General features: G+C 43.2%; 1 protein-coding gene across 4 annotated transcripts in view; it reads left to right on the top strand.

The window, feature by feature from the left end:
- Positions 1-26427, top strand: part of DZIP1L (DAZ interacting zinc finger protein 1 like) — a 58314-nt gene extending 31887 nt beyond the window's left edge. For all 4 annotated transcript variants that reach the window (XM_040427622.1, XM_040427620.1, XM_040427621.1 and 1 more), the window contains exons 5-16: positions 1706-1858; positions 2586-2717; positions 3134-3196; positions 6464-6604; positions 9826-9862; positions 11779-11853; positions 15410-15537; positions 17418-17610; positions 19367-19523; positions 20461-20678; positions 25565-25698; positions 26141-26427. In XM_040427622.1, the coding sequence (XP_040283556.1) occupies positions 1706-1858; positions 2586-2717; positions 3134-3196; positions 6464-6604; positions 9826-9862; positions 11779-11853; positions 15410-15537; positions 17418-17610; positions 19367-19523; positions 20461-20678; positions 25565-25698; positions 26141-26302 (1593 nt within the window). In that variant the 3' untranslated portion in view covers positions 26303-26427. The remainder of the gene's footprint in view (positions 1-1705; positions 1859-2585; positions 2718-3133; positions 3197-6463; positions 6605-9825; positions 9863-11778; positions 11854-15409; positions 15538-17417; positions 17611-19366; positions 19524-20460; positions 20679-25564; positions 25699-26140) is intronic.
- Positions 26428-27391: the final 964 nt, after the last annotated feature.

Genomic DNA, 27391 nt, shown 5'->3' with positions numbered 1-27391 from the left:
TGCAGGTCCACTAACAAAGGGACTGCTGCCTTGCGGGACTTTCCATGGCTTCACGATGGGCGGGGTTGTGGGTGGAGTAGGCTGGGGTTATGAGCGGAAAATGGGGCGTTTCGGTGACATCATCAAAGGTCTTTTAGCTTTGAGGAAGATAGAAGGATCAATTAGCCGCTGCCAATATTTATAATTAGCCACCTCCAATAATTATAATAGCTTAATATAAGCTTGACATCATTTTATTTTTAAACATATTAAACTTCATTAAATTACTGACGTGTTGGACTGCATCGTATTCCTTGCAGGACCTTCGGTGACATCATCAAAGGTCCTATAGATAGATAGTTAGATAGACGGAACAAATAGCTATTTCCAATATTTATAATAACTTAATAAGCGGTTAATGCACACTTAAAGAGGACCTTTCATCACTCCTGTTTTAATAGCTCCATGCATGCCCCATGTAATAACATTTCTGGAGCGTCTATTCTTATGTCTGTATGTTGTGCCATTCCTTTATTATTTCTACTAGAAGTTGGGAATGAATTGCTATTAGCCTTCAGTAAGGATACAGAGGGGAGGTAACCAGTTGGGGGGTGTACCTGCACAGACTGACTCTATCCAATCAGTGCTGCCATTTTCAGACTGTGCAGGTCCACCCCCCCAAATTGGTTACCTCCCCTCTGTACCCTTACTGAAGGCTAATAGCAATTCATTCACAACTTATAGTGAAAATAATAAAGGAATGGCACAACATAGAGTCATAAGAATTGATAGATGCTCCAGAATTGTTAGTACGTGGGGAATGCATGTAGGAGGACAGGAGTGGTGAAAGGTGGTGAAAGGTCCTCTTTAATACAAGCTTAATATCATTTTATTTTAAACGTATTAAAACTTAATCGAATTACTGACGCGTTATCAGATCTAACAGAATAAAGGGGATTTGAATGGGCGGTATTTAAGTGTGGTTTGGGGCGGGATTGTGGGTGGGGTTGTGGGAGGGGAAAGGGGCGTGTCCACCTGTCACTTTTAGTTTGACGAGCAGTGTCGCTTCTTACTACTTACAGTATACATTTTTTTAACATAGAGGCCTTTGGATGACGCATGACACCGTATGGAATACAGTGGCATATGCCCCCAGTCATAAAGACAAAATGTAATGAGAACAAAGTCTTATAGAAGCAGTTGAGCGTCTACCTCACCTGGTATACCTTGGGCCATAAGGCCTTTGTTCTCCCGATGAATGGCACTCCAACCTAAGAGACATTTGTGCCACGTTCTGAGGATGTTTATGGTGAGTAAGCACCTTTAAAGGAGTGCTCTGAACATATATCAGTCATTCTTAAAGAGGTTTTCCAGGGTTTTGATATTGATGACCTATCCGCAGGATAAGTCATCACCAATATCAGATCGGCGGGGGTCCGACGCCCGACATAGAGCACGGCCTTCTTTTCAGACAGCCAATCGACAGGGATGCCAGACCTCCGCCAATCTGATATTTATGACCTATCCAGTCAACAGTATTAAAATCTTGGAAAACCCCTTAAAATACACTAAATTAGCACGCTCAGTTACATTATTATTTTTTCATAATGATGCCCTTTCCTGGAATATATTTGATACAATTTTCTATCATGTTATGTCTGTATAGTCATGCATTGTTCGCTTGGCTATTTTCTTCTGATATCACATCTGCTTGCTTATGTATCAGGAGCTAGAGGAAGCGCGGCGAAAGGAGGAAAATTTGATAAGAGATTTTGAAAGATGGAAAGAAGAAGAAAGAGCGAAGCTTCAAAATGAGATGGATAGACTGCGGCAACAGCTGGTTTCTCAGTTTGAAGACATTGCTCTTAAAAACACAGCTGTAAGTGAGGAAGTGGGAACCTATGTTGTCTAAGGCCTCATTTACATTCCTGCGTGCGGTCCATGAAATGTGGTCTGTGAGACGCCCCTCTTTTCCCGGACTGACCGCGCTGCCTCATAGTGATCACTGATGCTGTGCCCAACCGGGGGTCTGTGAGTACCGGACAGTACACATGGATCACTATGATGCAGTGAGTTTGACTCACATGAGCCGAGGTCGGTCACGGAAATGCTACCATCACACAGACTGTATTTCATGGACCGCACATGCCAATGTGAATGCAGCCTAAGCTGCTGCATGTGGTCACACCCTACTGTGCCCGCTTGATAATGAAGTAAACACTTGAGTATTACCAACCATTGGCCACCACAAATGTGACAGCCATGACTTGTAAACCCATTCTTATAAGAACCATTCGACATAGGAAAACTATTACACAGGCAGCTACGGGTGGCTTTCTTGTACAATCTTCTACAACTCACAGAGAATTTTCAACATTGTCAGAATATTTCAAAAATACACTTTAATCAATTTACGGTGTATTCCTGGCAAAGACTGTTATCACCCAATAGGCCGATACAAAACCATTACAAATCGTGGTGCCACTCAATCAGTGCCCGACTTGTCCATTTGAACTGCGTGACACAAAATCTGACAAGCAGTGAAACCATGTCCATCAGCAACCAACTAATGTGTCATGTTTTTGTAAATGTCCTACGATCCTTAGAAATTCCAGGACATGGAGAGTAAAATTTCAGTGAACTCCAATCTTGGCGAGCTCCTGGATGACGAGGAACGTCAGGAGAAGAAGAGGATACAGAATGAACTTCTAAACATGAGGGAAGAATTAGAAAAACAGGTGACTTGAATGGTTTTGCATTCCTTTAGATCATTTCAAACACTAAGGGCTCATTCAGACGGCCATGTGAATGAGTCCATTACGCAATTTTGTGGAATGGGTCCGGACCCATTCATTTCAATGGGGCCGCAAAAGATGCGGACAGCACATGGCACCACATAAAAAGATAGAGCATGTCCTATTCTTGTCCGCAATCGTGGACAACAATAGGCATTTCCTATTATAGGCATGCGGCCATGTGCGGTCTGCAAATTGCGGAAGGCACATGGGCCGGTATCTGTGTTTTGCGCATCCACAATTTGCGGATCCGCAAAACACTATGGTCGTATGATTGCGCCTTAAACCTGCTTCTCATATGTGTATATATTGTATGTACTTTTTTTTCCCCTAAAACCACATATTGAATGTTCTTTCAGAGGACAGAATGGAAGAGGAAGATGAAAGAAATGAAGACAGGTCACAATGAAGAGAGAGAAGACGTAAGAACGATATATTTTATTTAGTGCAAAAGGAATCTGAAAGAAAGACAAGGTCCATTCACATTTGTAGGATCTGACATATTTCAGCATGGATTCTGCTCCAAAATCCACATCCGATGACTCCACATCACGCACACTTAAATGGGGTTTCCTCAACCCTGTACACATGCAAAGAAAAACGTCTATGTCGCTTTCCAGCTGAGCAGCAGAAAATAATCATATTACTCCAAGGATCAGTCCCATTGAATGTCAGTCGGGCTAATCCTTGTGCAAATTTGCTGTGGATCTGCTGCACATCTGCTTCAGAAATCCGAAAATCTGAGTGTTAGCCTTTTATTTCTGACACCAAAATATACGGTGGGTTTAAATGCCATAAATCAAAACTTCTTCCCTACTGGGGGCACAACATGCATAAGATATAGATTCATAAAAACAATCCCCCTGTCCCCTGGGTCATGCGTTGACCTTCAGAACCTGCACTGTGTATAACACAATGAATCAATTTCACCTGAAGTGTTGGTTTAATATTAGTTTTTCTTGGCTGCTACATCCAACTTATGCAAACCTATTTTAATAGGACTTTTTGTTTGGTTACCTATATTATGCTCCCTTGCTGCTGAAGTGTTGACAAAGACTTACCAGGCACCTACCCCACCTCCAAAGTTATACTGTGTGTGCCTATTGTATAAGTGGGGCGCATGTGTGTATGTATGCAGTGTGCTAGAGTAATAGTGTAGCACCAAACACACTTTTTTGCCCAGGGACTTTCTGTAGTCGGGGTCTGACCCTTTGAGGGTGGATTCTTTCATTATAGAGAAAAGCAGAATTTTTACCCATAGGATCACTTTAATAGGGAAGATTGAGCCCATGTGATGGTTCTGAGATACCACCTCAATAAACTTGATATTAACGCGGTTGTCCAGCTATATTACATATTTTATATATGGCTCATTGTGGGTTAAAACTAAAAAATCATACTCATCTTCACTGATTACCTGTTGCTGCCATTCTGAAGCTTAGTGGTCCCATCTGATCTCTACTTCCTGGTCCCAGCTTGCCACCAGGGGCAGATTGGCCATAGACCCTACATGGAAATTTCCCACTGGGCCGATGCCCCAGGGGGCCACCCAAGTCCTCCTCCCTACCACTGCCCAGGTACACAATGAGCTCTCAACAGTAATTAATGCTGTTAGAATCAGGCACTCATGTACCCGGCCAGCGACCGCACATGCCCTCTTGAATTCAACTGCTGTGGCCCGCACCTCACTCCTAAGCCCCCTGATCTATAGACAACTGGAGGAGAAGGACAAAAGATGGTAGCTATTGATGGCCACCACAGAGCTTTTGGGGCAGTATATTGTGCTACACTGTGTTATTTGGTTGTGGTGGGATGGTATTTTGCACTATGGTATTGTTGACCACTCCTACTGGTGTTGCCCCACCCAGAGCTACTTTAAGTTCCCAGTCCGCCCCTGCTTGCCACACAGGAAATGCCGCTCCTCTAATTACTTGCCAAGTGTAAGGATGCTGGTTGTTCACAAGACCACAGGACTTCACCTGTAGCAGTCACCAGTGTTGGACTGGCCCACCAGAGAATCCTCCGATGGACTCAGGCTCTGACACCATAGTGGGCCCTAAAGGTCCAGAAGAAGAAAAAAAAAAAACATTTGCAGATGTTTTTGGGGCCAATAATTTATTTTTATCAAAATCTATTAGACTTTATTGATGATATAAGGTTTGGGCCTGAAGAATAATTTCCTCTGGTGGGCCCAGTGAACCCCAGTCTGACCTAGACAGTTGATCTTCCCAAGTCCTAACAGCGTTTCTTGGTACTTAGATACCCCCCCCATTCCCCCAGGACGTACAATAGGGCTGAACTGCACAGCAATCAGATCATCTCAACAAACATACAATACTGTGCCAAAATTTTAGGCAGGTGTGGAAAAATGTTGCAAACTGCGAAAACTTTCAAAAATAAGCATGTTAATAGTTTATTTTATCAATTAACAAAATGCAAAGTGAATGAACAAAAGAGAAATCTAAATCGAATCAATATTCAATGTGATCCTTTGCCTTCAAAGCAGCATCATTTCTTCTAGGTACACTTGCACATAGTTTTTGAAGGAACTCGGCAGGGAGGTTGTTCCAAATATCTTGGAGAGCTAACCACAGATCTTCTGTGGATGTAGGCTTGCTCAAATCCTTCTGTCTCTTCATGTAATCCCTTCCAGACTTGATGATGTTCAGATCAGGGCTCTGTGAGGGCCATATCATCACTTCCAGTATTCATCTTTACACTGAAGATACAGTAGTTCTTAATGACATTGGCTGTATGTTTGGAGTTGTTGTTCTCCTGAAGAATAAATACAAATTTAAACTATAAACACTTCTAATAGCAGCAGACAAACTTCAAAGCACAGCAATGAAAGACTATAGGGCTAAAGACACATACTGTTTGTGTCTCAAATTATTCTCCGATCCGAGCTTGGTAACTTTCTACTAATATGGATTTCTTATCATAATCCGTGAAACCTGATTAAGGTTTGATAACACGGACACAACACGCTAGACTAGAAAATGATACTAAGAATCTGGAAGCACGGTCACATAGCATATGCTATCCCCAGCACCAGAGTAAAAAAGAAAAGGACTGAACATATAAAGGCTATAATCTGAAAGGCTCCACCAAAATTCACCAGGCCAAGCTAGGAGATAACCTAACCCAGGCTATGATGCAAGGCAGGTGAATAGCAGATGCCCCAATAATACTAGAAAATTGGAGGCAAGAAGGAAACCCTGTTCCTGTCTCTGCTAGTGATTGGCTTAGTGGGACTTTCCCGGCATTTCCTGCTTGTTAAGATACAGTAGGACCAGGAAGTGGAGAACGGAGAGGTTTGGTAAGCACCACTGGACAACCTCTATAGTAATTAGCTAATCTCAGTCTTTTTGCCTTTGGTGACATAGTGACATTCATTAGTTTTTTTTTTCCATCAGAAGTATGTACTGTCGGCAATCAGATGCAGGGTATTTGTAGAATCCGCTCACTGAGCTTCCAACTATCACACATGAATTTTAATATAAATTTCCTCATACAGAAGGACTGTTTTGGCTTCATTGGGTGCCAGGGCCCAGATGGGACCACAATCTCTCTAGCCCCTATAGTTATACCCCTTAAGTGCATGATAGGGACATTAGCTACCATAAAAGAAACTTAAGTTGTCATTGTTTTCTCTATGTTTTAACATCTTATTTCTTTTAACTCCTCAGCTCATAAGTGAGAATAAGCGACTGAGAGCTTCCTTGTCAAGTGACCAAAAAGCAAGAGATGAGCAGTTTGAATCAACTGTACAGAGACAGCAGTCCACAATTAAGAGCCAGGAAAAAGTCATCAAGTCGCAGGAGAAGAAAGTATGTTTGGTATTTTACTAACTACCCTACTATATGCCTAGTAGTACTAACCTTATGGTCAGTGGTGCAGGTGGGTGTATGTAGATGTTAGATGCATCGCCCAATTAAAACTTTCCAATGCACTCAGATTTATTTTAGAGAAAACTTTATCATTGTCTCTATAAATTCTCATTAATGGCTGGGTTGTCACCATAATAACTACCTATGGACCTCCAGTGGTGCTTGCAGCCAACAGATGTAATGGTCATCATGCCCATAGCAACATTATATCCTACTATCACAAAATTGACTGTACATGGCCTTGTCTACTGAAAAAGCGAATTTCAAAGTTTCTTCTTCTTATGTGTCCTGAAATTTGACATCTACGGTCAGCCACAAGTTTGATACTTTACAGTCCGGGACATTCTCTTCAGTCTGGAACTCATTAAATGGGTTTTGCCATCACATACAATGGTGTCATATCTCTAGGATATGCCCCCATTGTCTGATAGGTGCGGGTCCCACCTCTGGGACCTGCACCTACATGGAGAACGGAGCGGGGAAATTAGTGGAGGGCGCACTGCGCATGCTCAGCCGCCCTCCATTTATTTCTATGGGTCCACCGAAAATAGCTGAGCACTGGCTCAACTATTTCCGTCGGCCCCATAGAAATGAATGGGAGCAGGGGCTGTGCATTAAGGTGGGACCCGCACCTATCAAACAATAGGGGCATATCCTAACGATATGCCCCCATTGTCTGTAATGGGAATATCCCTTTAAGAGACCATGGGGTAAGCCTAAGCCATCATGCACACGGCAGATCCATGTGGTATCTGCTGACTGTTAAATGTACAAGCTTCTGAGAAAATAGCTCTGTACATACAGTACATCATCTGATGGAGCATGCCATTGATTTTGTCATATTCATAAAGAAAATAACTTTTGTATGCTTCCATGTCAAATAATAGTCATGCATAATTACCCAGGTCCACTGTATTTCTGCTCCATAACAACTACAAAGTCATATTCAGTGTTCCTTCAAAGCCTTTTTAGATAACAGGTCTGCAAGTTTGGAATCTGGGCACTGTTGTCTCTAAGTCCGACAATAAAGAACTGCATCAAATAAATAATGACATACAGCACCCTAATAGTTGGCTATAAAGAAGCAAGATGTAGAGGACCACATGGCATCCTCACAAATACTATTAAACAATACCCAGGTCTAACACAGTAAGACCACCTCCCTAGTGGTCTAGGGCAGTGGGGTTGTTAATGTATGCATGCCTGGTGGTAATTTAGACCAGTGAAAGGGTTAATCTCAATATTCCTGATGGTCTAGGGCAGTGAAGGTGTTAATCTTAGTATCCCTGGTGGTCTAAGGCAGTGAAGGGGCCAATGTAAGAATCCCTGGTGTCTCGACAGTCAAATGGTTAAATTTAAAACATACTGCACCTTTGCTCCTTTGTACAATCATAACTGTGAAGGAACAGTTATGTTTGGGCATCCCTAATGTTTTTTTTGCCATATTGTTTCCTATTTCAGCTGCACAGCTAAATGCATTTCACTCATAAGCAAGGGGTGTATCCCTTTTGCCAGTACTGCACTGCTGTGACATCCTTTTGCTTATTTCCCACTCTTTGTTTTCAGCTCTGGAGCTCACATATAGGCCTCATGCACACGACCGTTGTGTGCATCCGCGTTCGTTACGTCATTTTTCACAGTTTAGCGGCGGTCCCATTTATTTCTATGGAGCTGTGAAAAAAAACTGATAGTCCTCAGTTTTTTCTCCGCGTCCGTGATTCCAGTCCGTCAAAAAAATATAACCTGTCCTATTCTTGTCAGTGGAAAACGGAGGATGGACCCATTCAAGTCAATGGGTCCGTCAAAAAAAACGGATGCACAACTGGTATGTCATCCGTGTCCGCGTCCGTGTTCATTTTTTTCTACAAGACCTTGGTGCAATAAAATGACACTTTTCATTAACCTTCCTTTTTTTCCCGTCAGACAAAAAAAAGGAAGACACAAGGAAACACAACTGAAGCAAAATCGGACACGGACCACTGAAACCAAATCACTGACAGTGAAAAAACACTGTCGTGTGCATGAGGCCATAAGGAGAGGGAGATCACACTTACAGAAAGGCAGGAAGGAATGTAATAGCAGTTCTTTTATCAGGCTCAGGACCTCAGCTATCGCTGACACATCCCAACTTCCTCTCTGACATCTTTTGAGTCTGTTACCAGGGATAGATCTTGCCAGACAATAGACAATGGACTGCAACTGAAGTGGAAGTGAGACCCCCTAGTGGCCATACCTTTACAGATTTTTTTCAGGTGGATGGAGGCATATTTTCTAAATTAAGTTATTTACAAATTTTCTAGTTACACCATTTTCTATTAAATAAAATGGTGTGAAAATACAGTGACCCTTTAAGATTCCTGGTAGAGGGCATTGGAAGGGTTAATGCTGCATAACTGATGGCCATTGGTTACTCACCTCTCTAGGCCCCCGTGTTGCCCTGGCTGCTGACTGTAACAGTTATGATGTAGAACTTCGTGGCACTCCGCCAATGTGTGCTTGGAGTCGGATTCCCACCTCACGTGTAACAATGAAGAAAACTCCATCAGTTATGATGCAAAAGGGTGAATTTTATTGAAGTGCGGCCTTTACATACAGTGACGTTTCGGCCGGATATGGCCTTTATCAAACTGTTGCCGCTTAGAGAAGATATGGAGGTATAGAAGATAGCTGCGCTCAAAAGACAGGGGTCTTTTGAGTGCAGCTATCTTCTATACCTCCTTATTTTCTCTAAACGGCAACAGTTTGATAAAGGCTATACCCGGCTGAAACGTCACTGTATGTAAAGGCCGCACTTCAATAAAATTCACCCATTTGCATCATAACTGCTGGAGTTTTCTTCATTGCTGACTGTAACAGGGAGATGAGCATTGCGGGTTCAGCTTCCTACTTCATCCCTGCACTGATCATACACTTAAGTGGAGGAAGGTGATGGAGAGGACTACGCAGCTGTACCTGTACAGCCACACAGTTCTCACTATGATTAGGCAGGGTGACTCTGCCCGATCATCAATGGGAGACCTGACAGAGTCTGCATAGGGTAGACTTTCCATGTCCAGGGACAGCTTTTGAACTACACGAAAAAATATCAGTGTCTTATTTTAATTTCCCCTTCTGCTCAGTATAGTCAATTAAATACTATCTGTCATCTTTTTCTCCCCAAGATAAGAGAACTGAACACAAGCAGGGAATTTAAAGAGGGTAAGTCAGATGAATGTTACTGTTCTCATAAACATTTAAAGGGAACCTGTCTTCAACTTTGTGCTGCCCATACTAACTGCAGAATAAGGTAGAGACAGGTGAGTTGATTTCAGCGGTCTATCATTTATAAGTTAAAAGTGGTTGCCGAGAACCAACATCACAATCATTGCAGACTGGGCCTGGGAAAGAGTCTCGGAGACCTGAGAAGAGTCCTGGTTATTCATGAATTCCTGCTCTCCCACCCACCTGCTGATGACTGACGGGCTTCTACCTAGTTTTCTTTCTTTCTTTCTTTCTGAGAACTGCCAATCAGCAGATGGGTCGTGGAGAGCAGGAGACTATGTATAACCAGGACTCTTCTCAGGTAGATTTGACTCTTTTCAAGACCTGTGCTGGAATGATTATGATGCTGGTTCTCGGCAACCACTGACTTTTAGCTCATGAGGGAAACACTGCTGAAATCAGCATTTCTGTCACTAATTCATGCTGCCATCAGTGAGGTCAGCCTAAGGGTGCATTCACACGTCAGTATTTTTACCTTTCCAGATAAACGTTCCTGTTTTTTGCGGATCCGAAAATCTGGATGACATGAGGATGCTTTTAGCATGTCATCCGATTTTTTGACGGATCCATTGACTAGAATGGGATGACGGAACGCAAAATCGGACAAATAGTAGGACAGGGTATATTTTTTTTCCAGGATCCGAATAACGGAACCCATGGAACAGAATCACTGAATCGGAGAGCACCATGAGTGCTCTCCGATTATTTGTGGATTTCATTGAAAATGAATGGATCCGCATAACGTTCCGTTTTTAATCGGAACGGATGCGGAACACCAAAACGGACGTGTGAATGGACCCTAAAGTTGATGACAGGTTCCCTTTAAAGGATTATTCATTTTCAGTCTATCAATCGAAGGCCCTCTCTGTAAGCTAAAACTGACAGCCATATATAAAGATGTGGCATTCATTCATTTCATATTAAAGAGGTTTTCCCACAATTTACATTTTTTACCCATCCACTAAATGTGCCACCAAAGCCCTGCTATTTCCGTGTCTTTTCAAAAATAAAATAAGCTCCATTTTTAGGTAGCCTTTATTCAGTTAGTAAAATACTTGACACCAGCATGTTTGTTCAATTTTTAAGTGAGAATTTTTATGTTACCGTTATTTCCCACGTTTTGGGCAGTCCATGCAGATCTTTCTTATTTCCTGTGATGTCATGTCCATGGGTGGGCAGTGATAGGGGAGTGTCTATGTAACTAGCTGGTGGGAGGAGCTATAAACTAGCCGGGTGTTGTTAGGGGCAGTGATAGGGGAGTGTCTATGTAACTAGTTGGTGGGAGGAGCTATAAACTAGCTGGGTGTTGTTAGGGGCAGTGATAGGGGAGTGTCTATGGAACTAGCTGGTGGGAGGAGCTATAAACTAGCTGGGTGTTAGGGGCAGTGATAGGGGAGTGTATATGTAACTAGAGGGTGGGAGGAGCTATAAACTAGCTGGATGCTGTTAGGGGCAGTGATAGGGGAGTGTATATGTAACTAGCTGGTGGGAGGAGCTATAAACTAGCTGGGTGTTGTTAGGGGCGGTGCTGGACATATGGCATAGAAAGGAGAAGTGCATCATGGGTTTGGTTGGATGCAGCAGCAGGAAGTGCTACATACAGGATGGAAAAAACCAGAGGGATTGGTTTACATGGTGAAAACGGGTTAGGAGAGTCCAAATTGAAAAAAAGTGTGGTAAATATGTATGCACCCATGATATCTACAACAGAGTTTAAAGGGGATCTCCGGGCTTTTAATATTGATGACCTATTATCAATATCATATCAGCAGGGGTCCAGCACCCCAGCTGATCAGCTGTATGAAGAGAACTTTAGACAAACTTTAATTTACGATGTTTCCATTATAATGCAGTGCCTCAAGTTGCACAAGTCATTTTGCCAGTGGGAGGAGCAAAACAAGAGCCAAATGAAGAATCAAGTGATGACGGTCAGTAGAGCATACATATTCACATTCAGAATTCCTTCTCTACTTTGGCTTAAAGGGGCGGACACATCATGACAAGCCTTGTCCATATTCCATATTAGGGCAAATAGACATCATGGAGGGGTATCCCCCACCTGGCACCTTTGTGTTTTTATGTTTTAAAACTTCGTACCGTGTTGACAAGTGATAGCGGCAGATCATTATCTCATATACAGTCAGGCCCATAAATATTGGGACATCGACACAATTCTAACATTTTTGGCTCTATACACCACCACAATGGATTTGAAATGAAACAAACAAGATCTGCTTTAAATGCAGACTGTCAGCTTTAATTTGAGGGTATTTACATCCAAATCAGGTGAACGGTGTAGGAATTACAACAGTTTGCATATGTGCCAAAAGTAATGGGACAGAATAATAATCATAAATCAAACTTTTACTTTTTAATACTTGGTTTCAAATCCTTTGCAGTCAATTACAGCCTGAAGTCTGGAACGCGTAGACATCACCTGACGCTGGGTTTCATCCCTGGTGATGCTCTGCCAGGCCTCTTCTGCAACTGTCTTCAGTTCCTGCTTGTTCTTGGGGCATTTTCCCTTCAGTTTTGTCTTCAGCAAGTTAAATGCATGCTCAATCAGATTCAGGTCAGGTGATTGACTTGGCCATTGCATAACACTCCACTTCTTTCCCTTAAAACTCTTTGGTTGCTTTTGCAGTATGCTTTGGGCCATTGTCCATCTGCACTGTGAAGTGCCGTCCAATGAGTTCTGAAGCATTTGACTGAATATGAGCAGATAATATTGCCCGAAACACTTCAGAATTCATCCTGCTGCTTTTGTCAGCAGTCACATCATCAATAAATACAAGAGAACCAGTTCCATTGGCAGCCATATATGCCCATGCCATGACACTACCACCACCATGCTTCACTGATGAGGTGGTATGCTTAGGTTAATGAGCAGTTCCTTTCCTTCTCCATACTCTACTCTTCCCATCACTCTGGTACAAGTTGATCTTGGTCTCATCTGTCCATAGAATGTTGTTCCAGAACTGTGAAGGCTTTTTTAGATGTCATTTGGCAAACTCTAATCTGGCCTTCCTGTTTTTGAGGCTCACCAATGGTTTACATCTTGTGGTGAACCCTCTGTATTCACTCTGGTGAAGTCTTCTCTTGATTGTTGACTTTGACACACATATACCTACCTCCTGGGGAGTGTTATTGATCTGGCCAACTGTTGCGAAGGGTGTTTTCTTCACCAGGGAAAGAATTCTTCGGTCATCCACCACAGTTGTTTTCCGTGGTCTTCCGGGTCTTTTGGTGTTGCTGAGCTCACCGGTGCGTTCCTTCTTTTTAAGAATGTTCCAAACAGTTGTTTTGGCCACGCCTAATGTTTTTGCTATTTTTTCAGCCTAATGATGGCTTGCTTCACTGATAGTGACAGCTCTTTGGATTTCATCTTGAGAGTTGACAGCAACAGATTCCAAATGCAAATAGCAAACTTGAAATGAACTCTGGACCTTTTATCTGCTCATTGTAATTGGGATAATGAGGGAATAACACACACCTGGCCATGGAACAGCTGAGAAGCCAATTGTCCCATTACTTTTGGTCCCTTAACAAGTGGGAGGCACATATGCAAACTGTTGTAATTCCTACACCGTTCACCTGATTTGGATGTAAATACCCTCAAATTAAAGCTGACAGTCTGCAGGTAAAGCACATCTTGTTAGTTTCATTTCAAATCCATTGTGGTGGTGTATAGAGCTAAAAATGTTAGAATTGTGTCGATGTCCCAATATTTATAGACCTGACTGTATATCAAAGAAAAAAAGTCAATGCAACAGCACGCTGCAAACACAAATAAAGTAAAGCCATAGTTGTAGAAAATATTCTTGTGCTACGCTTATTTTGGAAATTTTAAATTCTTGGCAAATACATTTCGTACAAAATTATTTGGGCCTGTCTGCCAAATGTCAAGTGATCTCTATAAGACGGTGGCCATTATAGCACATAACAGGTAGTATTTAGTGTTAGGTTTCCATCTTATAGAGATCGCCTTGACGTTTGGCAGACGAGCGGGGTGGGTGCCATAGCTTCGGCTCCCCCGTGCGGTGATCGGAGGAGCCGGAGATTGTGTGCAGCAGCCCCTGTCATTGTGAATGACAGGAGGCTGCTGCATAGTATTTCCTATGGAGCCCTTGCCTGTAATAGGGCTCCATAGGAAACTAGCAATTTGTATTGGGGTCTATGAGAATAGCGATCTAATGACTGCTTGTTATAGTTCCCTATGGGAGCTATAAAAAAAGTGTAAAAATATAAATAAAAAAAGTAAAAAAAAAACAAACAAACACAAAAAAAACATAAAAATTCAAATCACCCCCCTTTTCCCCAAAATAAAAATAAAAGTACAAAAAAAATAAAAAATACACATCATGGGTGTCTCCATGTGCAAAAACATAAAAAAATATAAAAATATATTCCCAATACGGCAAACAGCAAAACGAAAAAAAGCGTCAAATTTACCGATTCGCCATTTTTGGTCGCTCAATTTTCTACAAAAAAATTAAATAAAAAATTATCAAAACAGAAGAAAAACTATAAATATAAGGTGTCACCGGATTCGTACTGACTTGTAGAATAAAAGTAACTGGTCAGTTTTATCGCACATCGCACTTTTTTTTTTTTTTTGCAATTTCACCCCATTCGCAATTTTTTTCCTGCTTCCCACTCCGTCACATGCAATATTAAATGCTGGAGTTGGAAAGTACAACTTGTCCTGCAAAAAAAAAAAGCACTCATATGGCTACGGCAGGGAGGACACAAAACCCTCCGGGGTAGAAAGCGTTAAAGTGGCACTCCCACAAAAAAAAAAAAATTCTGACTTGTTAGAAAGGTACTTGATGTAAACTGTAGTGAAGGTAATCTTCTTACCAGAGACTGTTTAACCTCCCTTACGATCCTCATCTGTGTTATGTGACCAGCACTGAGACTTTCCAAATGACACAACATCATATGTGTGGAGATGAAGACAGTTTCTCTATGTATTCCTATGGGAGCCTCAATGTTAGTCTCATAGGAATGAATAGAAAAGTAAGTGACTTCCTGTCCTGTGTCAGTTGAAAATCATCAATTTATCATTATGAGGAGGGGAATCATAACTATGGCCCCAATTATGTTGTAGGGTGACATTTAAACAGAGCATGGGAGATAATGGATAATCTTTAAAATGAAAATCTCAGTTCAGATTTGTCTTATAGGTATATCCTTTTCCCTCTCCCAAAGTATTAATTGTCCTACCTCCACTTTTTTCCCATCCGTGTCACATTCGCCTGCTAGTTAGCCTCAACCATATCAAGCATCATCCAGCAGACAGTAAGTCAAGCTGGAGCCGCGCTGCTGTTCCCTGCACGGTGAGGGCGTCCGAACCCTAACCAGTCAGAAAGTGATAACAATTGAGACAATTAGCAGCATATTATCACGGGAGGGAGGTAAGGTCCTTGACCTGTCTCCATTTTTTTAATTATATTTTAATTTTGTTTTATTTGCACATTTTAGATGAATCTCTATATCAAAGAATGAAAAAGATTGAGACTTTGAGAAAGGACCCCAATTTTGCCAAGCAGTTTCGTCCTATCTTGAAGCAGACATTATTGGAAAAGCTTGAAAGTATGGGAGTGAAAAAGGTAATTAAAGTAGCTTGTCAGCAGAACACTAAAGAGGTTACTGGCGGGGGATACTAAGGCCTCATGCACACGACCGTTGTTTTGGTCTGCATCCGAGCCACAGTTTTTGCGGCTCGGATGCGGACCCATTCACTTTAATGGGGCCGCAAAAGATGCAGACAGCACTCCGTGTGCTGTCCACATCCGTTGCTCCGTTCCGTGGTCCGCGAAGAAAATATAACCTGTTCTATTCTTGTCTGTTTTGCGGACAAGAATAGGCAGTTATATCAATGGCTGTGCGTGCCGTTCCGCAAATTGCAGAACGCACACGGACGCCATCCGTGTTTTGCGAATCTGCAATTTGCAGAAACGGTCGTGTGCATGCGGCCTAAAGCTGTGGGCCAACCTAAAACGTTGGGAGACAGTGGGTAAAACCTGGGGCAGTGGAACTACAAGTCCTGCCTTGGGATATTGTGGACTGGGTCTCAGAGGGTGTCCGCCCAAGGGTCCAGGGGTACAGCTTGTCCGGGCCATCTATCTCCATTTGCTGTATAACTGGGGATGAAAGAATAAAGACAGTTGCATCGTTATCCTGCTTAGGTGATTAATAGAACCCACAACCTCAGATCTTCGCAGTAACCAACATAATTTGTAATGAAAGAAGAAAAATGGCTGTCAAATAAGATAACTGAAGCAAGGTATTTGCAAAGGTGTCCAACATTACATATAAATTTAGGGTGACATTTATCCGCTCATATACTGTACTCTTGAAAACTAGTTGTGCAAAATGTTTTCAACTTTTTGGGGATTCAATATTTTTCCACAAAGTGGGCCTTCGCTGGGCCAGCACACTTATTATAATCTATGGCATGAAACTGCCACCCCTTGCTGGTGTACATTTCCATCTTGGAGCCTGGACCTGTATAGGTGCACCACAATTGTTAAGAAACATGCGGAATAGATTGAGATTGGAGTGTGATACGCCTTTCCTAAAAAATGTCCCCTATAATCTGTAAAGTAGAACAATGCCTTTAGATGGAGAGTAAGTGTTTTTACTATTATACTTCCCATTATATATAGCGGCTTTACAAAATGAAAACCATAAATTATCTTCAGCAAAATCATCAGACCTTTAATAAGAGATTATGCCATCACTGATGTAAAAAATGAAAATCAGACCTCATATAGTTTATGACAATACCTTTCTTAGAAAGCTAGAACCAGCCCTGTACCTCGCATGGATACAGAGATCTCCGAATTCACTCCTCCAATTGTTCTACTTCAGCCTGGCAGCTCAGGGGTGTGTCCTTTCTGCAGCAGCTCTTTCCCTGTAACTGCCACAGATTCTAACAGAACATATGGCTGGTGACAGTTGAAGATTTAGGCCTCATGCACACGACCGTCCCGTTTTTTGCTGTCCGCAAACTGCGGATCCGCAAAAAACGGAATCCGCCCACGTGCCTTCCGCAATTTGCGGAACGGAAGGGGGCGGCCCATTCTAGAAATGCCTATTCTTGTCCGCAAAACGGACAAGAATAGGACATGTTTATTTATTTTTTGCGGGGTTGTCCACATCTTTTGCAGCCCCATTGAAGTGAATCGGTCCGCACCCGAGCCGCGAAAACTGCGGCTCGGATGCAGACCCGAACAACGGTCGTGTGCATGAGGCCTTAAACTGAGATTTAAACAACTAGCTCAGTGCGCAGGACAAAAAAATAAGAAAAAGAGCAAACAGCAGGTGGCGCTATACAAATATGTTTTATTGGATAGCTCACAAGTTCTACAACCTTTTTACATGCAATTACAAGAGTATTCAGATCCAGGCGCTTGTTTGTAAAATGTAGAATATGTTTTGTGACACAACCCTTTAATGTTTGTTTGTTTTTTGGGGGAATTTAAAGGGTTCTAAAGGAATTACATCCTCTATCTACAAAGATTTGAAGTCTGTGTTAACAAAGCAGTACCAGCAAAAAGTGAAGAAATGGCCAGAAATTGAGACTGAAAGAGCAAGAATGGAAAAACTTCTTACCAAAAAAGTGAAGAAGCAAAATAAAAATGCAGAAAAAGACACGTTAACAGCTTCACAGCTTTCAAGTAAGGAACGGTCTAATAGGAGCCTTGTAAAGGCCATGTTACCTAGTAGGAGAGCATATTTACAGTCCCAGTCAAAAGTTTTTTGTTCATTAACGTAAAGAAGATGAAGGAAGACCATAAAAAAGATGGGACCCTGCCGATGAGCTGTTTTGAGAAGGCAGAGGCGCTCCGTGCTGACCAAGCGCGGTGCCTTGCCTATAGCAGCTGTGCTGGGTATCGCGCTCAGCCACATTCACTTCAATGGGGCAATCCAGTTATTATTTTTTATTTTTTTAAATCATCGTTTGCCGGCAGCAGATCGTGCTGTCTAATCAGCATCTGCTGCCGGAAAACAAGGAGTCAGTACGGGGACGAGCGATCGCTCCTCTCCATACTCAGGAGGAGATCGCTCCATGTAATAGCAGAGGCCTCCTCCACTAGCGAGCAGGCGATTGCAGGGAAGAAACGCTTTCCTCCCGACAATTGTCAGCCACGTCGTTACATGTAATACAGCCATTAGTTGTGTGTGTACTGAGGCAGAATCTGTAGGGGGCCCACATTCATTCCTATGGGGCAGCACGATGTGCTGCCCGGACACGGAATTGCGGATCCGCACTTCCGGGTCCGCACTTCCGTTCCGCAAAAAAAAATAGAACATGTCCTATTCTTGTCCGCAATTGCGGACAAGAACAGGCCTATTCTATTAGTGCCGGCAATGTGCGGTCCGCAAAATGCAGAACGCACATTGCCGCTTTCCGTGTTTTGCAGATCCGCGGCTCCGTGGACCCGCAAAACCTGTTGCAGACGTGTGAATGGAGCCTAATAGTTGCAGAGCTCAAGGTCTTGTATGTACTGCTGATTTTCAATTACAGGGAGGGACTCTATAAAATACAGTGAAGGCTCTCAGTTTTCTTAGTATATAAAGTGGTAGTTATTGAGAAGAAATGATTTAAAGGGGTTCGCTGGGATTTTAAGAAAATTGACAAAAAGAAGGAAATGGTATATAGTTAAAGGGGTTGTATCATCAGCAATGTCTGATAGATGCTGGTCCCGCAAAGTGAAGGAGGGTGCACCGCGCATATGCGGCCGCCCTCCATTCATCTCTATGGGACTGCCGAAAATAGCCGAGCGCTGGCTCAGCTATTTCCATCAGCCCCATAGAAGTGAATGGAGCGATGGCCGCACATGCGCGGTAATGCTCTACTGCTGAAAATAGCCAAGCAAAATGCTCAGCTATTTTCGCGCTCCCATAGGAATGAATGGCCACGCATGCACAGTACGCCCTGCTTCACTTTGCAGGCTCCGTTCTAAAAATAGCTGCAGGTCCCAGAGGCGTGACCCGTGATCCTAGCGATATGCCCCCAATGTCTGAGATAATAGAGCCCCTTTAAGAAATAACCTATACTCCTGTTAAATCCCCTCCGCTCCAGCACTGACACTTGTCTTGGAGCAATCAATTCACATCCATCATTCACTGACTGGCCTCAGTTGTGACATATTTTACATCCACCTGCTACTGCTGAGTCCAGTGATTGGCTGCAGCAGTCACGCAGATGATGGATGTGATAAGATCACTGCTGGGACCACTGGGCGCTGGAGCCGGAGTGTGGGTTGTTTACTTATTTTATACCATTTCCTTCTCTCAGGCAATTTCTTAAAGTCCATGACAACCTCTTTAATCTAGTAACCTTTGATCCACATCCCTCTGTAAAGCGTTCAGATGTATTATGTGCTGTAAAGCATTGTTTCATTGTCAATTTATGTTTTCTCTTTGTAGCAGCAATTCAGAGCCCGAGGAGTCTACGTTTCATCACATCCTCTGGGGCCACGGAACAAGTTAGCAATGTGAGAATGGTCGCATCTTCAACACCCCTCCCAAAAGGGACAGCTGGTCAGAATATGAGCAGGCCGATTAGTGTCTCCCCACGGGCAAGGTGAGCAGAATCCCCTTCACCTGTAAATGTACGTGTGTCCAAAATTTCAAAAACTGGAGACGTTCTCATACCATACGTTTTTAGATATACTGTATATTATACAAACATTCAAAATACAAGAGCAAAATCACACAATTTCAACAAAAACTGTTGAAGAACTGTTCTTTCATCGTGTCCTGTATAATACTAGAATTACTAGAATTACTACTTGTCTGAACACGTCCATGTCCTTCTTCTGCTTCTCACAGTCCTGTGTCTGACTGTATGTAGAATTGGCTGCAGCAGGAGCCTCCCCCCCCTGCTCAGTATACAGTAGGGCGCAGAGATCCAGAAGCCCCACTCCACTGGATAAGGCTACTTTCACCCTCGCGTTTGGTGCAGATCCGTCATGGATCTGCACAGATGGATCCGTTCAGAATGGTTCCGTTTGTATTATCTTTAACATAGCCAAGACGGATCCGTCTTGAACATTTGTGTCATAGAAAACGGATCCATCCCTATTGACTTACATTGTGTGCCAGGACGGATCCGTTTGGCTCAGTTTCGTCAAGCTGCAAGCAGCGTTATGGTGTCCGCCTCCAAAGCGGAAAGGAGACGGAACGGAGGCAAACTGATGCATTCTGAGCGGATCCTTTTCCATTTAGAATGCACTAGGGCAAAACTGATCCGTTTTGGACCGCTTGTGAGAGCCCTGAACGGATCTCACAAATGGAAAGCCAGAACGCGAGTGAAAGTAGCCTAAACTGCGCCACCACACATTCTCCAGCTAAAAATGTAACAGATTACCAAAAACATTAACTTGACTTACACACAGGTCAAGTTTATCTTCTCATCTAGGTTTACTGTCTCTGTAACCAAAAACTAAAGGCTTTTACTGTTACTCTTATATATGATGATTCGAATTTTAAAGGTACAGTATTTCATTTTTTCCCACCAGGACACCTCCATTCACGTCAGAAGAAGACACCTCAGTGTTGAACCGTTCACCCTTCCCTTCTCCTAAACCAAGGAAGAATGTAAACTCCCAGGCCCTTTCTATGGTGCAGAAGGAAGTTGAAGATATCAGTGATGATGACTGGTCAGATGAATCAGATAGCTCTCCTGCAAAGCCGAGCCCCAGAACGGTTAGCTTTTCGAAAGACACAGCAAAGCAAGGTTAGAGACTGTGAAGCAATGTCCAGTTGATGAACTGCTTATATGTTGTTGTTACAAAATAATGCAAAAAATTATTGTTATTATCTTCATTTTTTACCATACCTAAACTTTCAGACAGCTTTGCAGAATAAGCTACCATGTGCATATACATAAGTGATAGCACTATATCTGACATTATATGGCATGTACCTGCCATTTTAAGCAGTTTGTCCTCTGCAGGCTCCATTGTCTCATCCTCAGTTGTCTCTGTTGGGTGGAGACTAGTAGCCAGTGTATGATGTCTCATCATAGAATGCACATAGAGACAGCGGACTCTGTTGTCTGTTGTCGGCTGTTTTTAAGGCTGGAAAAAGACATCTGTCCATCCAGTTCGGCCTGTTATCCTGCAAGTTGATCCAGAGGAAGGCAAAAAACCCTTATGAGGTAGAAGCCAATATTCCTCATTTTAGAGGAAAATTCCTTCCCGACTCCAATCAGACAATCAGAATAACTCCCTGGATCAACGACCCCTCTCTAGTAGCTATAGCCTGTAATATTATTACACTCCAGAAATACATCCAGGCCCCTCTTGAATTCCTTTATTGTACTCACCATCACCACCTCCTCAGGCAGAGAGTTCCATAGTCTCACTGCTCTTACCGTAAAGAATCCTTTTCTATGTTTGTGTACAAACCTTCTTTCCTCCAGACGCAGAGGATGTCCCCTCGTCACAGTCACAGTCCTGGGGATAAATAGATGATGGGAGAGATCTCTGTACTAACCCCTGATATATTTATACATAGTTATTAGATCTCCCCTCAGTCGTCTTTTTTCTAAAGTGAATAACCCTAATTTTGATAATCTTTCAGGGTACTGTAGTCCACCCATTCCAGTTATTACATTAGTTGCCCTCCTCTGAACCCTCTCCAGCTCTGCTATGTCTGCCTTGTTCACAGGAGCCCAGAACTGTACACAGTACTCCATGTGTGGTCTGACTAATGATTTGTAAAGTGGTAGGACTATGTTCTCATCACCGCCATCTATGCCCCTTCTGATGCAACCCATTATCTTATTGGCCTTGGCAGCAGCTGCCTGACACTGGTTTCTACAGTTAAGTTTACTATCAGCTAAATTTGTAGTCCTTTTTTTATGTCAGTGTTACCCAGTGTTTTACTATTTGTTATGTACTGGTGAGGCCAGGTTTACATCACCCTTTCGTTTTCCATTCTTGTAGTCCATCAGAAGAAAACAAAACAAAACAAAAAAAAAGGATCCTGTATTTTAAAGGGAACCTGTCACCGGGATTTTGTGTATAGAGCTGAAGACATGGGTTGCTAGATTGCCGCTAGCACATCCGCAATACCCAGTCCCCATAGCTCTGTGTGATTTTATTGTGTTAAAAAAACTATTTCATACATATGCAAATTAACCTGAGATAAGTCCTGTCCCTGACTCATTTCAGGTTAATTTGCATATGTATGAAATCGTTTTTTTTACACAATAAAAGCACACAGAGCTATGGGGACTGGGTATAGCGGATGTGCTAGCGGCCATCTAGCATTTCATGTCCTCAGCTCTATACACAAAATTCCGGTGACAGGTTCCCTTTAAGCATCCGTTATGCTCAGTTATGCACATTTTGCATCCGTTTTAGCCATTTCCATTTGAGATCCATTATTTTAGCTGGAAAAAAGTTGTGTAGGACTTTTTTCCATCTAAAATAACGAATCTCATATGGAAATAGCTAAAATGGATGCAAAATGTGCCTAAACAAGCATTACAGATGCTTAAAATACAGGATTTGAGTTTTTTGGGTTATTTTCAATTCTTCTGATTGATCAGAACGGAAAACAAAACAGTCATGTGAACCCAAACGAGCTATTAGCTGCTCCCCTGACTGTATCACCCTCACTTCAGCACAGTCCTCCTCCCCTCTCCATAGACTTCTATGGCATGATGTAATCTAATCCTTCAGTGAATTGGCAGCCCATCTTGGTTTTGCAGGATGGAATAAGCAGGCATTTCAGAGGGAATGTTAGTTTAGCAAGCCTCCATCTATATGGGGGAGTCAGAAGACACATTGGTCAGCAGAATGAACATTCATCTGACAGCTGTCTAGTGTACATCTTTAGTCTACCCCAAGCTGGACAAAGCTTCTTCCTCTCTCCCAAGATGGTGAGAAGTAAGTAATACTGCAAAGTTCCCTCAATGATGCCATCAGGGGAAGACTCTAAACAGTAGATATGGGGGCCTAATTTGCAGTCATTCATAACTTAATACATAAACTGATGTAGGTGAGGTATATTTATCAAGTTATCAGTTTTTTACTGAACATGTGCATGCCATGAAGGATGTGCATATTGTAATGATAGCCCATGTGGCTTCTATGAGGACCCATCTCCTTTGCTATTGAGGGAGGAATAGTTATGCATGGTTCTCCTCTTCAGAGGGTCCGCGCTAGTGACAGCAAGTCTCAGAGGTAAGGTAACACAAATATAGTTGATTATCGGTGCTCTGCTCCGCAGCTCTCCTCCTCCACCTTCAACTGCTGCAGCGTCTGTGTCTGTAAACCCGCTGTAATGACCGGCGTCACGCACAGGGAGGAAAAAGGGAAAGCCCTGCCCAAGGGAGAGGGAAAGGTGGTGACCCCTAACTCACCTTGCGGCTGGCACCTGACTGCCCTGACGTCCCTAGACGGGTTCCTCACCCGTGCGGCGATCACGTGCCTAAACCCTGGCTTTCCCTAAAATGAGCCCTAGATAGTGGGATCGCTAGTCCGCACCACTGTCACTAAGAGGGAAACACCAGGAAGAGGACAGACAAAACAGACAAACACATACACCCAGGTGGGCGATCACAATAGACCACAAAGGTCCAACAGGGATCCGGAGGGCAGCGTTCTGGACCAACTACCAGAGAACGCAGCAACACAGCTCCAGAGGGTCAGAATAGATGTCCAGGCAGGAAGCTCTATATCTGGCAACCAGAGAAGTGTGAGAGAGGAATATAAGGAGGTTGGGAGTGCTGGACAAGGAACAGCTGAGGAAAAGGAGCTACGGATCCCTGAGTGAGCCAAAAGGGTTTGCAAAGCAAACCCAGAAAGCTACCATAAGGAAACAGCCCTATCTTACATAGAGCGTGATGCCAACCGCTGCGACTTCCTGACCCCGGGTATAACGGAGTCAGGCGTGGTTCTTGACACCCTCGTGACACCCGCGGGCTGTTCAGGATCGGTCTTGCCACAACCTTCAAAGAAGTACTGACGTAGCACAATACACTTTATTTTACTTACAAGATTGTAGTCTTGAGTTCAACATCACATATAAAACAACGACCGACCCGGGTCGGGCATTGTTTTATATGTGATGTTGAACTCAAGACTACAATCTTGTAAGTAAAATAAAGTGTATTGTGAACTTTAAAACGGGTCTATGATATGTCAGTGCTCTTTGAAGGTTGTGGCAAGACCGATCCTGAACAGCCCTCGGGTTTACAGACACAGACGCTGCAGCAGTTGAAGGTGGAGGAGGAGAGCTGCGGAGCAGAGCACCGAATAATCAACTATATTTGTGTTACCTCTGAGACTTGCTGTCACTAGCGCGGACCCTATGCTTGTTTTTTATAATATATACTGAGGAAGTGGGGACCTGCTTCCTAACAGGGTCGGCTGCTGTATAATAGCGCCTCCTGCCAGGCACACTGTTTCAATCTTATTGTCTCCTCTTCAGAGGAACTGCATTGTTAGGAAACAAGGATGTGGAAAATTTGAGAGTTAAAGGGAGTCTGTCACCGAATCTGAGCCTTTTAGACCGCTCAGATCAGGTTATAGACTCCTGTGCCCTCATTACAATGGTACCTTTATTTGTTCTGTTCCTGGCCGAGATCTTAAAAAAAAAGACTATTTAAACTTATGCTAATGAGGTTCAGCAAGTGCCCCGGGGCGGCGTGACTGCGCCTGCAGCGGCGGCGCAGGCGCGAGATCTGGAAGGGGGAGGAGGATGTAATAATAGGAAACAAGGGCAGGCCAGAAGGGTGAAAGGTCTGGATTTCTGGGCACTTCGCCGCGGGACCTGGGGATTTGCAACAGTAATGCCGCCCCTGGGCACTTGCCGAACCTCATTAGCATAAGTTTATAAAGTCTTTTTCTGAAGATCTCAGCGAGGGACGGAACAAATAAAGGTACCATTGTAATAAGGGCACAAGAGTCTATAACCTGATCTGAGTGGTCTAAAAGGCTCAGATTAGGTGACAGACTCCCTTTAAAGGGGTTGTCCGGTTCAGAGCTGAACCCGGACATACCTCCATTTGCACCCAGGCATGACTTGAGCATCGGAGCTAAATCGCGCAGGGCAAAGGCATTTTCTGGAGTTCCAGTGACGTACCGGGCTCTCCATGGGGCTGCCAGGAAGCCCGGTGACATCACCGGCTCTGATGGGCGGGCTTTAGCACTGCCCTATCCTGTAAAACGGCTATGGCAGCGCTAAAGCACGCCCATCAGAGCCGGTGACGTCACCGAACACTCTGCCGGGCGAAAGCCTCCGCCCGGCAGTGTGTTATTGTAAACAAAAACAGCCCTTGCCCTGCGCGATCTAGCGCAGGGCAAGGGAGCGCATTGGAGCATGAGATGCTCTGATGCTAACATCAGGGGTGCTGCCTGGGTGAAATTATGGGTATGTCCGGGTTAAGCTCTGAACCCGGACAACCCCTTTAAGGAAAGAACATGGAGAGGGAAACAACTATTTTGCAGGGGCCCAGTTTGATCTTTGTTATTGGACTCCCTCCTACAGTACATACATGACCTCTACCTACACAAGAACATGTGTCCCGTATGTGACTCATCTTTGACATGTACTCTAAAGTAATTTAGTACACTCTTATTTCATGCATATCCTGTTTTTCACATTTAGGGTCTCTGGTCCATTCTATGGCTCGAAGCCTAGAAAGACAACTATCAAAGCAAAGGGAGAAACCATTTGGTGGTGTAGAAACAATCTCCTCTACTTTAAAATCTGCTAATGCGTCTGAAATAAGAAAGTCTCAGGTAATACAATGAACATGGTGATTATTAGGAGGATACATGCCGTAGACACGGTTTTATACTTTATCTTTGTCTTCTATTTTGTGACTTTTTGGACAATTGATTATGCTACTGTAAGTGCTTGGTGAAGTCAATCCTGTCCAATAGACGCCTCTGAGATGTCCACCTTGAAAAATGGAATCTGTTGTGATTATAAGGGTTTATCTTTGAACACCAATTTACAGATACAGTATCATATATAAATTAGACTCTACATAAGAAGTTCAGTAACTTTGCAGATGCTTTACATGATTTGTCTTGTACTGTTTGTGTGTGACATTTGATATTATAGTCCAGAGCTGCATTCACAGTTCTACAGGCTTCGGAGCTGATTCATTACCGTTCATGATCTGACATTGGCTCTTTAGTTGACTTGTAAATGACATTGTGTTGATGTATTTTATAGTCATGGGATGACAGTGACTCGGAAATTTCATCGTTGGAGGAAATCACTGATAACCTGGACCACAGTCTAAGGAAACCCCAGCCTGCTTTACGTCAAAGTGCAGACTCCACAGGCTCACATGGAACGAGTATCTGGAGCTCCACAAGTGCAAAGGGATGGTGACATGGAAGACTATGAGAGTTTTCTAATCTATCAAAATGTGGACTTTTATGTTTTAAGGTGCAATATTTCTATGCAGTAATAATGCATTGCAGCAGAAACCTAAGAGAAACATAAAGGGGTTGGCTGCTTTCTAAAACAATCCATGTAATGTTCTTACCTTTTGTGCAGAAGAATAGGAAACCTTTAGCCCCTCATTTCTTTCCTGAGCACCCCGGGTCAGTGCCACGGATTCAGTCTGTAAGCAATGGATGCTGACGGCCACCACACTAATGGTAATCAAGATATTGACAACATTTCCTATATCTGAATTGTTTTCTGAGCAAGCACAGAGGTGGATGCCTCCAGGGCAGCAGTCACATGGGTAAATGATGCCATCTTGACTGCCACGGATGGGGCAGCTGCCAGCTTCCACTGTTTACAGATTGAATCCACGGATACTGAACCCTGATGCTCAGTTAAGTTGAGGGGGTTGGAGTTTCCTATGCTAGTGGCCAAAAGGTAAGGGTGTGGCCAACCCCTTTATAGAGTATGTGACAGCTTAATATGCAGTCCTATGTAAGAACACCATAGGACAGCTACAGGTCTGCACTACAGAAGTCGAAACAGCACGAAAATGTTGTTGAATCAAACAGGGAAATTCTTTACTCATATGCATCAGGTGAACACTGTACTTTTTACTCACAATTTCCAATCCAGTTGAGTAAAAATGAAATAAGTTTTTTGCTGCAATGAATACTTTTTCCTCCTTTTATACAAATATATTCAGAGTGTATTATAGCTTAGGGCACTTTCACACTAGCATTATTCTTTTCCATCATTGAGTTCCGTCCTAGGGGCTCAATACCGGAAAAGAACTGATCAGTTTTATCCTAATGCATTCTGAATGGAGAGCAATCTGTTCAGTATGCATCAGGATGTCTTCAGTACGGTATTTGGCCGGAGAAAATACCGCATCATGCTGCGGTATTTTCTCCATCCAAAAATCCGGAACACTTGCCAGAATGCCGGATCCGGCATTATTTTCCATTGAAATGCATTACTGCACCAAGTCTTCCGGCAAAACGGATCCAGTTTTCCGGTCTGCGCATG

The sequence above is a fragment of the Bufo bufo genome, chromosome 4 (assembly GCF_905171765.1).
Source record: "Bufo bufo chromosome 4, aBufBuf1.1, whole genome shotgun sequence".
Taxonomy (NCBI): Eukaryota; Metazoa; Chordata; class Amphibia; order Anura; family Bufonidae; genus Bufo; species Bufo bufo.
This window is presented reverse-complemented; position numbering and strand designations above follow the sequence as displayed.